Source organism: Accipiter gentilis, chromosome 1, assembly GCF_929443795.1.
Source record: "Accipiter gentilis chromosome 1, bAccGen1.1, whole genome shotgun sequence".
Classification (NCBI taxonomy): Eukaryota; Metazoa; Chordata; class Aves; order Accipitriformes; family Accipitridae; genus Astur; species Astur gentilis.
Window position 1 is genome coordinate 47,783,094 of NC_064880.1, and position 15,286 is coordinate 47,798,379.

At 37.3% G+C, this 15,286-nt stretch overlaps 1 protein-coding gene across 3 annotated transcripts in view; it reads left to right on the forward strand.

The window, feature by feature from the left end:
* Positions 1-15,286, forward strand: part of R3HDM1 (R3H domain containing 1) — a 90,916-nt gene that overhangs the window by 58,197 nt on the left and 17,433 nt on the right. For 2 of the 3 annotated variants that reach the window (XM_049809738.1, XM_049809749.1), the window contains 10 exons: positions 171-279; positions 378-473; positions 1,918-1,955; positions 2,038-2,088; positions 2,251-2,477; positions 5,233-5,487; positions 8,906-9,060; positions 10,537-10,638; positions 14,280-14,540; positions 15,036-15,156. In XM_049809738.1, the coding sequence (XP_049665695.1) occupies positions 171-279; positions 378-473; positions 1,918-1,955; positions 2,038-2,088; positions 2,251-2,477; positions 5,233-5,487; positions 8,906-9,060; positions 10,537-10,638; positions 14,280-14,540; positions 15,036-15,156 (1,415 nt within the window). The remainder of the gene's footprint in view (positions 1-170; positions 280-377; positions 474-1,917; positions 1,956-2,037; positions 2,089-2,250; positions 2,478-5,232; positions 5,488-8,905; positions 9,061-10,536; positions 10,639-14,279; positions 14,541-15,035; positions 15,157-15,286) is intronic. The other variant, XM_049809760.1, reaches the window with a different exon arrangement.

A 15,286-nucleotide genomic window follows, 5' to 3' on the forward strand; every position in this document is an offset into this window, starting at 1 on the left:
ATCTTATGGTTTCGGTACCTTTTCCATTGCCTGGACAACCAAAATCTATCACTTCAGTTAGAATATTAAGTATATTTAACATTAATCTTGAGTATATTTCAGTTTGTTCCACTGTGTATAGTATGTGTTTACAAAACCATAAATCTTTTCTTTCTAACGACTTTTCACAGACCTGACCAAAAGTTTTGTGAGCATATAAAGGATGAGAAGAGTGATGATTTCCAGAAGCGGTACATCCTTAAAAGAGATAACTCTAGTTTAGACAAAGATGACAACCAGGTAAAATACATATGGATTATTTCCTTCCACTTGCTGTATTTGACTGTGTATTTTATACTATTTTCCTGTAGAAGCTGACACTGTATCACTTAATTTAGATGAGAATACGATTAAAAGATGACAGAAGAAGTAAATCCATAGAAGAACGCGAAGAAGAGTATCAGAGAGCTAGAGAAAGAATATTTGCACAAGATGTATGTATCAAAAAAACCTTATGGTGTTTTGTATGAATACTTCGCACACATACGTGCACATGTGGTTGTTGTTAAAAGATACTTCTTTCCAGGAAATTGTCTATTTCTGAAGGGGACTGAACAGATAAGAATCATTAGTGTGGCCTGAGTGAGTTTTAAATGATACTGAAGTTACCAAGAAATCACCTGTTTTCTCTAATCACTACTGTATGAGACTCTAGCAACCTTCAAGAATTATTTTGGCGCATTATCTAGCGTTACCTACTTCAATGCATTATTTTGCCCCTTTCTGAAATTTAAGTTATAGAGTTTTGGTACTGCAATCATTTCAGTTGCTGCTCAGAGCAATAACAATTAAACAAAAGAAAACAAAATCGGGGGGGGGGGGGGGGCGGGGAACACAAAAAAAACCCAAAATGTTTGGTTGTTTTTTTTTTTCCTTTGTGTCTATATCAAACACATCTTATGACTGGTCACAGTAAAATGATTTGAGTTCCCATATGTGAAATTTCAGTCAGAAACCTAGAAGTCTAGTCTCTCTTGGCTGGAATTGTCAAGCAGGACGACATTGTAAATTATAATTCAGTCACAAGTAGTGATGATATTTAATTATACTGAGTAAAACAGAACAAATATGTCTTCAAAAAATATGCATTACTTTTAATAATCTACTTTTTCTGGCAGTTATCTGTAGCTCTTACACATCTAAAACCAGATTCTTGTTCTGAAGAAAGAGTAATAAGCTCCGAGAGGCTAATTTGCTATATCCAAATATTATCCAAAAGCCTTTTTTTTTTGTTCACCTTAGTTACAAACAGAAAGAATGGACTTTTGAATGTAAAATTCCTTTTTCCTTTTGTGTACTCATTTACCATGTATTGTACCCTTAGAAGCTTTGTGCCAAATGTTAGAGGTCACAGTCAAGGACAACATAATTGAAGTTAATAATGGCCTTTTTGATTGTATATTCTGTCTGCTTTTTAGCATATATGTACTTGTACCCAGAGAATTCAGTGCAATTATTGCAGTAGCCAGCATCATCATCTACTTCACACTTTCAAGCAGAAGACAAGGCAATTCAGGTGGTATTAACAGACTTGTGAAGTCACACGTCAGCTGGAAGTTACGTAAGGCAGCGAAGGCCCAGTGGAAGAATTGTAACTTCAGAAAAATACTGATATAAACAAAATGGTCAGCACTGTAACTATTCTAATGCTAACTTTTATTTTCTGCAGATAGGCCTTTTTATATTGTCTGTCTTCTCCCATAACATGGAAATTATATACCAAAGAGGTTAAGTTTTCAGGCAGCTTAATATAAAGAGGATGCTGTAAAGTCCACGTATAATACAAAAGACTCCCAATTGCAGCATGTTTCATCACTGTGCTGTAGTAGGGGTTCTAGATGCCATTCATATTAATTTCTACACTTCTTTGCCCCTCAGTCCCTGTGTTCCCAAGAGAATTATTTCACTGATAAAAGGTAAGAAAATTTGCAGTTTAATTCTGTTTCATTTTCCTATATTCTTAATAAATATTAAGCTATCTTATTAAAATGTCAACAGAATCCAGGAGGAAGAAACTAATAGTACACAACAAAGACGACAGATACTTAGGTATTTGATGCTTTCTTTAAAAAAAAAAAAAAAAAAAAAAAAATCCCAAAGTATTCTGCATGCATTTCACCTTTTCTTTTCTTTCTTTTCTTTTTTCTTTTTTTTCTTTTCCCTTATTTTGCAATTGATGCTTGTGCTAAAAGTTTAGTTTATAACTTACAGAATCAATAAGGAAACATCAGGGAGATCAGCCAACAGCCATCAGAGCAGTACTGAGAATGAGCTGAAGTATTGTGAACCCCGTCCCTGGAGCAGCACCGACTCTGATAGCTCCATCCGCAATCTGAAGCCAGCTGTAACGAAAGCCAGCAGCTTCAGTGGGATATCAGTTCTGACAAGAGGAGATAGCTCTGGAAGCAGCAAAAGCACAGGCAGGCTGTCTAAGACAGGTATAATAAAATCTGTACAAATACTTAGTTATGTAGCAGTGAAGTACCTGGTGGTTTGATACTTGATGCGTATTGCAGATGTGTACATATGTAGAGGCCTCAGTCTCGTAGGTGCTCCATGCATACAACTCCCTCTGGATACAGTGGGTAGAATGACTACAGACCTAGCCGTGTAACTGCCTTGGAGAGCTAGAATTCAGGTAACAAATTAAATGAAGACTTTTGACTTTGGAAGTAGAATTTTAAAGTGCATTATAGATGGCTTTAAGCTAAATACATTTCATCTCATACAGGATTTGAAAACATCAACATAAGTACTTTATACAAAATAATAATCTAGAGTTCAACTCTTTAGTTTCAGTGTGGCAAAAGCTGCATTGTGCAATCTTAGGAAACTGTGCGCTGCTATCCTACTAGCTAGGAGAAAAATAGCATTAAAGCCCATGAATTGTTAGTTATATTTGTTATGTTATCTTTCAGTGCCATTGTTAAATTTAAATGAATATGGCTAAAAAGCTTACTTAATTTTTAGATTGCTGAAAAATCAGATCAGTGGAACAGAGTACTGTTTAATTTTAAGATTCAGAAATGTTGGAGGAAAATACTCGTAAGAGTCTGGGTTTCAAAAGTGTGTTAACTTGTAATGTCAAAACAAAATCTCATAAAATGGGGATATAAATATTCTGTGGGTCAGAAATGAAATTTAGTAAATATTTGTATTCCAAACGCCAATGTAATTTGATCCAATAGATAATCTCGGTTGTGGAGAATTTTGAGGCTTGTAATACATGGATGGGTTACGGATGCACTACTGCAGAATTTGAAGTAGAAGTATAAAAAAGCAGAATATTATTGCTTGCCTGTATTATGCTTGGCTTTGATCTCATTTATAAAGCTTGTTTCTAATGAGGATCTGTTTAAATTTTTTGCTTTCCCTTAAACTGCCACTACCTTATAGGTATATCACCACACTTCTATATCTTACTGCAGTAAAACAGTTACAAATTCTGTTTGTCCATTGTATACTTTTATTAAAAAAAAAAATACATTCCAAGATACTTCTGCATATGCTGTAAAATTGTGCCATCATATTGAGTTATTTCATTTAGCGATGTAGTAATAATATTTGGCACAGCTTGAAAAGAAACTGCAACCTGACAATAGTGTATATATAAAATAAATTCTTAGAAATCTTTGTTTTCTGAATTGCAAGAACATAAATGGATTCTTCAAATTTCCCTGGAAACTTTATTTTGGCATTCTGTGAGTTAACATTCAAAGTTCAGGATGCCTATCTTGATGGTTGTTGCTTCACTGCAGTTACAGATTGTGGTGATTTTGCATGTGTTGAGATTTGGTTTTGTTTGTTCATTGTGATCAAGGATGTAATTGCCTTTTAATTGTGATGGCTTCAGCCTAATTTCTCTACATGATCTAGAAGTGGATACACTTGTAAACAAATCTAATCAAAGTAACTCGTCAGGTGAAGATTGTTTTACAGAGCTGGGATATACTATTCTGCCCAGTTTACAATTAATAGCTTTCTATTGCTAGATGAAGTGAAATACAAAAAAGGTTAATAATAGTCAGCATCAGCAAATGCTTCAAGCTATGCTGTCTTTTCATACATGCAAGTAAAAGGGTTACAATCAAATTTTTATGAAGGACTGCAAAGTAACTTCAAACAGTAGATAAATTTCGTCACAGCCTTTTTTGAGTCTTGCTTTCTCTTCTAGATTGTATGGAGGCTGCTAATGAAGAGTTCTTAAATTTAAACAACTATATTCTGTTTCCAAGTACTGCAAGTATCATAGCAAAGACTTAACAAAAAGTATGATAAACTGTATACCTAGAGACCTAGGTATACAGTAATCCAGGAACAGTGCAGTTTTACAGGCCTCTCCTACTGAACTTTTGGAACATTGCTTTTAGTTGCATGCATTGGCTTTCAGAAAGCTCAGGGTCCAGTTCTCCACTGCCTTGCAATGTTTATAGTCATTCATATCTGTAAAATGATTATTGCTTTCAATCAGCTATTTCATACTCCTTTTGAACTTTGAATTGTTGCGTAAAACTAGGCTAAAGCTACCATGTTACCATCATTTTTTCCAGCTGTATTCTTGATTTTTGGTCTGAAAATTGTCAGAGGAGGAAAAAAAGAGGTTTGGGGTTTTTAGTGTTCTACAATTAGTCCAGCAGGTGAGTCAGGGAAGATCTCTGACATCTAGTAGTAAAAAGAAAATGGTCATTGCTTGCATGCAAGCTACGTCTACAGAGCATGTGAATTTAGCTAGCGTATCTGAAGGGACTTTGGGCCCACTGCATCTGCACTACCCCATGGCCTGCACATATGCAGTAGTTGTAGGCTTGTTCATTGCTTCCGTGTATCCAGTTGATATATGTGCATGCATCATTTTGGAGTGAGTGACCAATCGCTGAAATGAACTGCGGATGAACTGAACGTTAGCACGTGTGCATATGTACAGGCATGTATTTTCTGTCCAGAAAATCAGAGCTAGATATGAAAGCCTCACTTTACAGTGCAAAGCAGTGCTGAATTGACCCTTGGGTCACAGAAGGAGTCTTGTAATGGTATTCCAGGGGAGATGAAGGGGGGGAGTTCATTGAAAAGCCCACTGTTTAATGATGTACTTAACACTGAGCTTTAAGGGTAAGCGTTTACAAGTATATATTTTAAGTGAGCATGATGTTTCTGTCTCTAGGTAAAAACAATTTCTCATTACTCCTTTCCTAGGTTCAGAGTCTTCTAGTAGTGTAGGGTCATCCACGGGTTCTCTTTCTCACACCCAGCAGCCTCTTCCAGTGCCAGCTCTAAGCCAGCCTTCTCATGGCACGCCTGCCGTCTATCCAACTGTCAGCACTAGTAACTCTCTTTCCTTTGATGGTGGCATAAGCGGGCAAGTGGCACCTACTAGCACTAGCTTCTTTTTGCTTCCCTTGGAAGCGGCAGGCATACCGCCTGGCAGTATTCTGATCAACCCTCAAACAGGTTGGTACATGCTTGTGGATGTTTTTGTTACAATTGAGAACTTGGAGAAAAATGCACGAGTGTTTACATAAGACTGAATGTCTGTGTTGTCCTTGCTTTTTCTCTTTGTATTTTTTTCTGTGGTTGTGTTTGTTCAGTGCACTTAATTTAAAAAGAAAGCATGACTCTAGGATCAAAGGAATAAGTAAATTCACTTGACTTTCTCTAGTAGAGTTTTAACTTATATGTAAAATTTTAACGAGTGACTTGCACAAAATATGAAAATCCTATGATTTATTATCCAGAACGCAAAATAAATTAATTGGTTTGGCTTTTCTGGGGAGAGGGAAAGGTCTTTCCCAGTGCTACTATAAAACAGTTGCAGTGAGGGGGGAGAGCCTCAAGAACTATTCACGTTGACTTGAAAGAATTTATCATCTTTCATAGAAATAAGCATGAGATTACATGCTATTTCTAAACTTATGTGTGTCAGTTTAAAACAGGATCAAAGTAATGTTGGTGTAATTGGCTTATACTGATACTTCTAGTAAGTGGTAGGGAATTGGTACTTCGTAATGTAGACGCAAGGAGGTGTTTAACTACTTTTCTGGATTAAATGACTAGTTAGCGTTCTCTGGGCAAACTTTTACTTTATTGTAGAAGTTAGGAAACCCTAAAAACTTCAATTTACCTTTTATGTAATACATTGTAATCTTTGGAAAATTATTATGTTTTAGTTTAGAGATTTGTTTTCCTTGTAGAAAAGGAAATACTTCAGGATATATTTCCCATCATTCTGTAGATGGACTTTATTATGTTTGAATATAACTGCATGTGATGTTTTAAACGAAATTTTTCTCATTGAGGTTGTTAAAATGATCATTTATAAAATTTCTTTTCTATAACCAAAAGGTTTAACATTGAAACATACAAATTTCTTTTTCCTTAATATAAATCAATTGCTACCGTAATATGTATATAATTGTATACAAAATTTGAGATTTTTTTAATGATTCTGCATATTGATATGCTGCCTAAGGTTTCTCTTAAATGCCTTACTGTATAAATGAATAGCTTAAGCCAACCCTGCTAAATAGTTTGTTATAAATGACTAGCTGTAGCATCTAATTTTCATAGATAGCCATTGGATTTGGAGGAGGAGGTATTTGCTATCTTAAGTCTAGGTTCTGGACAAGAGCATTACTGACTTCGTTTTCCTAATTCTAATGTGATATTTGTACATCTTATACATGAATTTTCCATTGTGTGTGTTGACCATCTGAAGACAAATATGATGATTAGTGAACAAGTTTAGCTAGGAAAATAAGTGGGTTTAGCGTTTGTATACGCTAGAGTACTTTGTACTCTACATTAAATATGAAGAATGTTGGCTGTCATTTTTCATATTATGAGTTTATAGCATGACCATGCTAAAATCTTTAGCGTTACTGTACAGCAAAACGGATACTACAGGCGCTGAAACAGTACCATTGGCTTGACAGTGATTTCGTGTAAAACACGACACAGTTTTGTTCTTTAAAAAATAGCAGGTTTTGAGTCATCTTCATTTCAGTTATGTGCTTGTCAATATTTTGCATGTGATTAGTTTCACTTTCTTCCTCCTGTGCTGTTGGTCATTTTCCTTGTTACACTGATGGGACTTCCACTTAGCAACAGGGAAGGGCAGAGAAACAAATGTGATTGTGAAAGCTTTTCAACTGAAAGCATCTTGTACCTGCAACCCCCTCAGAAAAGGCAGCAGAATTGTAGACTTGACTGTTTGATATCCATTAAAATTAGCTTTCTTTTCAAATTGTGATTTTTCCTACGTTTTATCCATTTTTAATGTATTTAAACCAGTCATTAACAGTCTTTCATAACAGAAGATTATGTTAGTATCTAATGAGTGGCTAATAGAAGATAAAGTACACTTCCACAACAAGGAATACCTAGGTTCAGATAAACTTTTGACTTACAGTGTACTCGTATCATCATATTCTGTAGTTGTTCATCTGGCTTTATTGTTCCAAGTGACAGTCAAGAGTTCAAATAGCATAAATTAGTTTCTCAGCATTTCTGACAGAGGATCTCATGACCTTAGGTCAACAGAGTCATTCTTCTCAGTAGTTGAAGATTAGGAAAAGACAGTTCTTACTCAGCCACCACTAAAAACAAGTTTAAGCTCCTGTGATTACCAGTAAGTGGTAGAAGGAAATAAGAAAATCTGACTCCCTGTTTGTGTGAACATTCACAATTCTTGAGCATTAAAGAGAAATCCATTAAGCTAAATTGAATATAGCTTGATAACCTGCAGTCCAGCTGCATAATATGTAGCTTATTTTTGCAAGTCTGTTCATGCTTCCTGTCAGTCTCTTGCATTAATTGCCTCAGTCCTCTCGTCGGTAACTTCCACACTTTTGTGTTGGCCAGTTCCATTTAAATATGATGGGATGAAGAAGTCTGAAAGAGCATTAGTGTACTTTGACAGGGCCCTGGCTAGGGTGCAGAGGCTTTAGTCTCAGTTTGTACCTTTGGAAAGAATCTCAAACAAGAAAATATTTATATTGGAGGGGAGAAAAATGTACATCGGTATTTGGTCCTTAAGCATCAAAATAAGGCAATGCAAGACACATGTCATTAGGCAGCTAGACATAGTCCTTGCTAGCTAATCTGTTGTTCCTTTGATTTGTGTTGGTTTTTTTCCCAACCCAGGCACCAAAATAAATCACTGTCTGTTTGTAATTTACTTTAAAGTAGTTCATTTTTTAATTGTTTTTCAGTAGTCCACTGCTGTAATATTTAAGTTGCAAGTTATTAAATAGGAGAGTACTATCTTATTTAATTTGAAAGCTAAAAGTGAATTCGTCTATGAATAGGGGAAGAGAGTCCTTTAACAGTAATCTCATTAGCAGTTACAGGAATACCATTGCAGCCACTGCTTTGTATATTTTTGTTTTAAAAATATTTGCCTTTAAGCTCTCCTGTGTTCTGATTGGTGCTCAAACTGATTAATGGAGATTCATTTAATTGCCTTTTAAAAGGTCCTTAAAATAGTATTTTTTAGTAGGGTTTTCCTTTATTACTTCTGCCCTTTTCAATCCACTTAATTAAAAATGAGTTTTCAGGACAAGCAGGATACAGCAAATATTTATCTGTGTTCACTAAGTAAAGACTGGGGTATCTTTGTTTACCTTAAATGTTTTGTTTTTTAACTGCATGTAGTTTCTCAAGTGAGGCCTGTTTAGTCATTGCTATTATAAATGTAGTTATGGGGATTTGGCATGAATCTGTCATATAAAACAGGATGATCGCTTATTTTCAAATTTTTAGTATTTTATTCATTTTGCCTACTGTAAATACATTTGTCTTTATTTTCTCCAAACTTAGATGATGTAGCTGGTTGTCATTTGGTTGTGTTTGTTCTCTTTCGACTCGTCAGGTCAGCCATTCCTTAATCCAGATGGCACTCCAGTTGTGTACAATCCTCCTATGCCTCAGCAACCTGTTAGGACCCAAGTGCCTGGACCTCCGCAACAGCCACCTCTTCCCGCACCACCTCAGCAACAGCCAGCAGCTAACCACATCCTCTCACAGGTGCACATGTCAAATACATGATCCTTGTATTGATCACTGATACTGTCACATTGCTGTCTGATAACAAGGGATCAGCAGGTTTGTTCTGCTGAAGCATAGGTTAAGAAGTAGTAGCTACCCAGGTACGGGTAACTGGACTTTTCCCCCACAGTCCTCAGAACTATCAGTTCTGCTAGTAACTGACCATGGTAGGCAGCCTTTTCTTAAAAATACAGAAGATATTTTAGTATGAAAATGTTACAGTATCAAGAACATCCCAAACCTAGATTGCTCTGGAAAAGAGGCTCTGCCTTCATCCTTAGTCACGCCGTGTTGTTAACCCTGGCGTTGACACGAATACAGTCAGCAATTTGGGGAGAGAGTTAATCCATCTGAAATCTTTGTCACCTTGTCTTAAGGTTATTTTTCAGCCAGATGAATTCTTGGGCTGTACTGCACAAGCAGTACTCATGGCACAAAAGAGGTAGCTTAGGACTGGAGAGTATGAATGCCGCTTTAGTAGCACTTTGGCTTGCTCTACTCGCAAAACCTGCATGCTGAAGTACAGGATATATTTTATCCTCGTCTTGTACAAGAGGAATTTAGTAAAATAGGCCAGATTAAAGATGACCTCAGCCCTTCAAGGAGAAGAAAAGCAAAGAGTGCATATGGGCCGGCGAAGGGAGGGCTCTACCTCTTTTCACAGCAGCTATTTCGGGCACCAAGCTACTGGCTATAGTCTCCTGTGGTATTTTCAAATTGTTCTTAAATTTCATCAAAAAGTTATTTATAGAACTTCCTCTAAACCTTTATCTTTGTTCACTTCCCCTGTTTAAATCTTCTGTTCAGGATACCTGCATATGCCACAGTATAGATGGTCTGTTTTGAAGAAGGCTCATTTGTACTCTTTCTCCCTGTCTAGTTTACAGAAGTGTGTATGTGGTATTTGCAGTTTTCTTCACAAATTCTTTACTACTTCTATGGTTGCCTTCTCAATGGATACTGGAGTTGAACCTGCCCGAAATGTTAGCAGCAATGATACCTCTCTGATGTTCAGATAACCACAATCTAGAAAAAATATTTTAGTAGTGTTGAATAAGTGAAAGTAATATGTTTTAATCTGGTTAGTAGTAAATTCATTCTGTCTTTGGATGCTTTGAAACAACTTGTATTTAGAATGCATGTGTAGGTTTTTATAATTTCAAAAACAAAATCTTTAAAAGAAACAGTAAATGTTAAAAGAAGCAATTTGCTGACTTATAGCTAATATAATGTAAAATAAATAAAGCAAATATATTTGTGTTGGGAGACTTGAGATATTGAAAATTACTTCTGTTTTAATTCTATGCAGTCTTGAGCTTAAAAAAAAGAAGTATCCATTCCCTTTCCGGTAATGGAGCATAGTTGCTTTTTCGTATTACAAAAGACTTTGACTTTGTTTTCACTTCTTCTCTTACTCTGATGTTAACCGTGTTTATAAACCTGTTATTTCTTCAGCCTATGCGGCCTCTGCAGCCTTCTTCCCAGCCTGTTCAGTACTCTGCAGTCTCTTATCCACCCCCGCTCCTGCCAGTCTCCTCTACACAGCAATATTCTGTGGTATTACACCTTCTGTTCATCTCCTCTCTGCTCGGGTTAATCTTTAGTGGATGCTGACCTTTGCTTGGTTGTTTGTAAGTGGTGTGTGATACCAGTGTAATGACTGGCTAGCTTTTCAATCACAGTGAAATATTACCTGAGTGGGGGCAAAATAGTTCTTGAGATTTTAATGTGTTTATTTCAAGTTCAGCAAAAATGTAGACAATTAAGGCTATACCTATATATCTCAATATTTAGATACATATTCTTTCCCTTTATAAAGGAACAGCTTTTCAATGCCTTTGTTTTGTTAGCCAGTCAGTACCTTTTTATGTCTCTGGATTAACCTCTTCCCGTCCTTTCTCATTGTTTCTTTGTCTGCTCTTTCTTCTGCTGAACCCTAATACATTTTGAGGGATCAGCTGTTCTGTTTTTTGAGGTTACCTTTTTTTAGCCTCTTTACCAGAACTCTTAACACTTCTGCTTCATTAACATCCATTGTTTAATAAATAGAAGCTGGAAATGAAATACCTTAGTCTTTTGTGTTGTAAAAACCAAAACGAACACACACACACACACACACACCACACACCCCCCCCACACACAAATTGAAACTGAAACCTACTAAAGGGGAAGAGTTATCCTAGTTCAGCTTCTGCCTTGGGTCCAGGTCAAAAAATTGAGGCTTCCCAACTCCCCAAACTGCTCTGACACTCTAATGAATACATGTTTGTGTTGGGTTTATGTGGCAAGGTTTTGGTAGTGGGGGGGCTGCAGGGATGACTTCTGCTGGAAGAGACCAGGAGCTGCCCCCATGTTGGACAGAGCCAATTTCAGGCAGCTCCAACCAAGATTGACCTCGTGCTGCCCAAAGCTGAGTCAGTCATTGACGCTGGTGGCATCCCTGATAATATATTTGAGAAAGGGTGAAAAACGCTGTGCAGCAGCTGTGAGGGAGAGGAGTGAGAAAGAACTCTGCAGACACCAAGGTCGGAAAGAAGAAAGGGAGGAGGTGCTCCAGGTGCTGGAGCAGAGTTTCCCCTGCAGCCTGTGGAGAAGACCACTGTGAAGCAGGTTCTCCCCCTGCAGCCCACGTGGGCTCCCACACCAGAGCAGGTGGAGATGCCCTGAAGGAAGCTGCAGCCCATGGAGGGCAGGAGCTGTGGCCCCACGGAGAGAGGAGCCTATGCTGGAGCAGGTTTGCTGGCAGGACTTGTGACCGCGTGGGAAGCCAATGCTGGAGCAGTCTGTTCCTGAAGGGCTGTATCCTGTGGGAACTTCACACTGGAGCAAGGGAAGAGTGGGAGGAAGAAGGAGCAGTAGGAACAAGGTGTATGAACCGATCACAGCTCCCAGTCCCCATCCCCCTGTGACACTCAGGGGAGGAGGTAGAAGAGCTGGGAGTGAAGTTGAGTCTGGGAAGGCTTGGGGGAAGCTGGTTTTAGTTTTGTTTTTCTCCCTATCCTACTCTGTTATTAATTGGCAATAAATTAAATTAATCTTCCTCAAGTTGGGTCTATTTTGCCTGTGATGGTAATTGGCGAGTGATCTCCCTGTCCTTTTCTTGATCCATGAGCTTTTCATCTTATTTTCTCCCCCTGTATTGCTAAGGATGGGGGAATGATAGAGTAGCTTGGTGGGCACCTAGGAGCCAGCCAAGGTTAATCCACAACAGTGTTATACAATAGCTATTTTAGTATGTAGTCAGAGTTTTTATTTTGTTATTATTTTCAACATTAATCAGAAATGTCTTCTAATAAGAGACACAGATTTATCTGAATTCAATAGCCTGGATATAATTAAGACTATATTGTAACTGTTATCTGTGCTTTAGCTATACAATTCAAAAAGGAATTGCACTTCTTGGAGGGTGTTTTGTTACTAGTGATGTTGTTTCTCCTGTTATTTTGGAGTTTGAATACGTGTGGACTGCAGTCAGTATAACTTCACTCCTTAGTAATGAAATGAGAATGGTTAATTAACCAATGTGAGCTTCCTATGCGAGTTTAGCATATGACTAAATTGCTGTTAGTAGCAGCTAGTTCAGGTGTCTCTATGCTATGATTCACAGTCATTGTCAGGTATATGGTTGTTAAAGCAGAGAATGAAACTCCTTCCAGGTTTATCATAATTTCAAAGCATTTCACATTCAGGAAAAGGGTTCAAATACTAATTGTGCTGGCAGTTTCAAAAATTTATTCCTGCTGATGGTAACTAAAGTAACATAGTGAAAAGGATGGATGGTCGTGGTTCATAATCTAAATCCAACACATCTGTAGTTGATACCAGGAAGGTTTGCTTTATCCGTTTATTGGTAATACCATGTTTCAGTGGTTAATCGTGCTTGTACTACACGTATCACTGTAGGACAAACTGACCGGATCAGAATTTACTCATGTTGGTAGTGTAACAGAAATAAATGTGTATTCCTTGGGTTTATCCTTTGGATGTTTTTAGAGGTAATATTAACTCATAATTAAGTATCAGTATCTCTTATCTAAACCAGGTATTATAAAAAGCAGAATGTAAAATCCAGTGTAGAAAAGCATTCCAGTTACGTTAATAGGCATCATTAAAGAGTGAAATGCCAAAGTCATAGTTAGATGGTTGATCTAATGAAAATAGAGCATTTAAATTATTTTTTTTTATTTATTTATTCTAAATAAAGTTTCAGGTGCAAATTCATATTTCCAGTGGTAATTAAGAATATCTTTAGCCTGGGAATTATAAAAGTTCATCATAAAATGTAAACGTAGCTAATCAGTAAAAGACAGAGCTTGCACTTACTCTGTCTTGATTAACTCCTATCTTCTTCAGGATGATCTAAGAGAAGATCAAGCGGTCTTAAAATATTTTTAAAGTTCCTCCATGTTTGGAGAGTCCACTTTTGAAGTATGAACCAGATCTTCCTGATCAGCAAAAAAGTACAATACTGGTGTTCACTTCTAATTTCCAGGATGTTGATAATTTGATGCTGAATTGCTTGTGAAGAGAAGGAAACTTCTATCACTAACCCCAAGCTCAAATTTCACAGAACTCCTGGAGTGCTCAGTGCAATCAGTATCATAGTTTCAGATGTTCATAAAATACAGATAGTAGGTAACCATTAGAATACATTTCTTGCAGCTGTTACTTGATTTCAGGCTAAAAGAAATTAATCCTTGCATGTAGTATAATGCTAAGTTAGAGGAGTGCACCTCATTATTCAGGATTAGAGCCTCATTAACTTCAGTTCTTAAAACCAAAAATTACTTTAGCAATACTAATGCCTTCTGCTGTTTTAACTGTGGTTAGATGTTTTCACTCAAGCTTTGGAGTCCAATCAGAAAATGTTAGTGACACAAATTCTGCCTTTATTTTTGACAGTTGAATTCTTACGATAAGTAGATAGAGGCAGATGTAATCCAAAAATCAAATATTTGCAGTGAAATGAATGAAGTCTCTAGTGACTGTGGATGTTCTCTCCTGCTGTCAGCCCTCAAGATAATCTACTGCTGTGTTCCATTTTGTTCTTTCCTGTTGTTCTTTGGCTGATGTTGCTAATGCACAGTAATTTGGGACATGCGTATCTGAAACTTACTGAGATGTTTGGCTGTTTTATTCTGTTTTGTTGTTGAAGGTACGTTTGTGAATGTAATTTTTCCTTTGTTTAACTATTACAGCAAGACAACCTAGGATCACAATTTAGCCATATGAGTCTTGCCCGTCAGCCACCTGCTGATCCAGCAGAACCTCATACTGCTATGTTCCAGTCCACTGTAGTCCTCCAGCCCCCACAGCAGTCTGGTTATATCATCGCAGCTGCTCCACCTCCACCACCCTCCGGCCAACCAGTTTCTGCTCCGGGCTACTCGACGTCTAGCCACCCCATCAACCAGCAAGTACTCCAGCAGCAGGGATATATGCAGCAACCTGTGCCACAGGTACAACGGCTCTGTTTCCATTCTCCCACAAGCTGTATTTAACAACTGATGGTGCTGTTTTATTACTGAGCTTTTTGTATGGGGTGGGGCTCCCTGTTAAATTGCAGTTGCGTGCATTTATTCTGGGGTTGGGGTTTTTTTTCTGCCTTATGTGCTTTGAAATTAATGACTTCAGTTTGTGAGGAGCAATAATCGCCCAGGTTTTCCTATGTACCTGTAGCTGGTAAAACTCACGTTCTGCATAGTTTTCTAGTGTCTCAGATGTTTCTTTGTGGAAACTGGGAATTGTTACTTCTACAGTGAAAGTAGAAGAAATTGGCTGTTAAAGAGGGAATCTATGTAGTGTAAGTTTTAATTGCGAAACTATTTAAAATTAGTTGCACCTTTTAATAAGTTTTGCATCTTTCTTTTATCATATGATTGTTTTTGCACTTAGATGTCTGCCTTCTAGAAACTTGCAGGTAGTGAATCTCTTTAACTGTTGTTAATTTTTAGATGCCAGCTTGTTATTGTACCCCCAATCAGTATCCGCACTCCAGTCAACAATACCGACCTGTTTCTGTCCATTACAACACACAGCAAAACCAACCATTAGCACAGCCTGGACAGCAGACAGGTTTGTTGAACTCCTTCAGCATTTCGTTAGAATACTTTCTGTACGTTGTCTCCTGATTTTGCTTTTTAAACTTATTTTGCTGTAAAATTTCAAAAAAAGTCGAAGTTCAAATATGGGATGCAAAGTATAA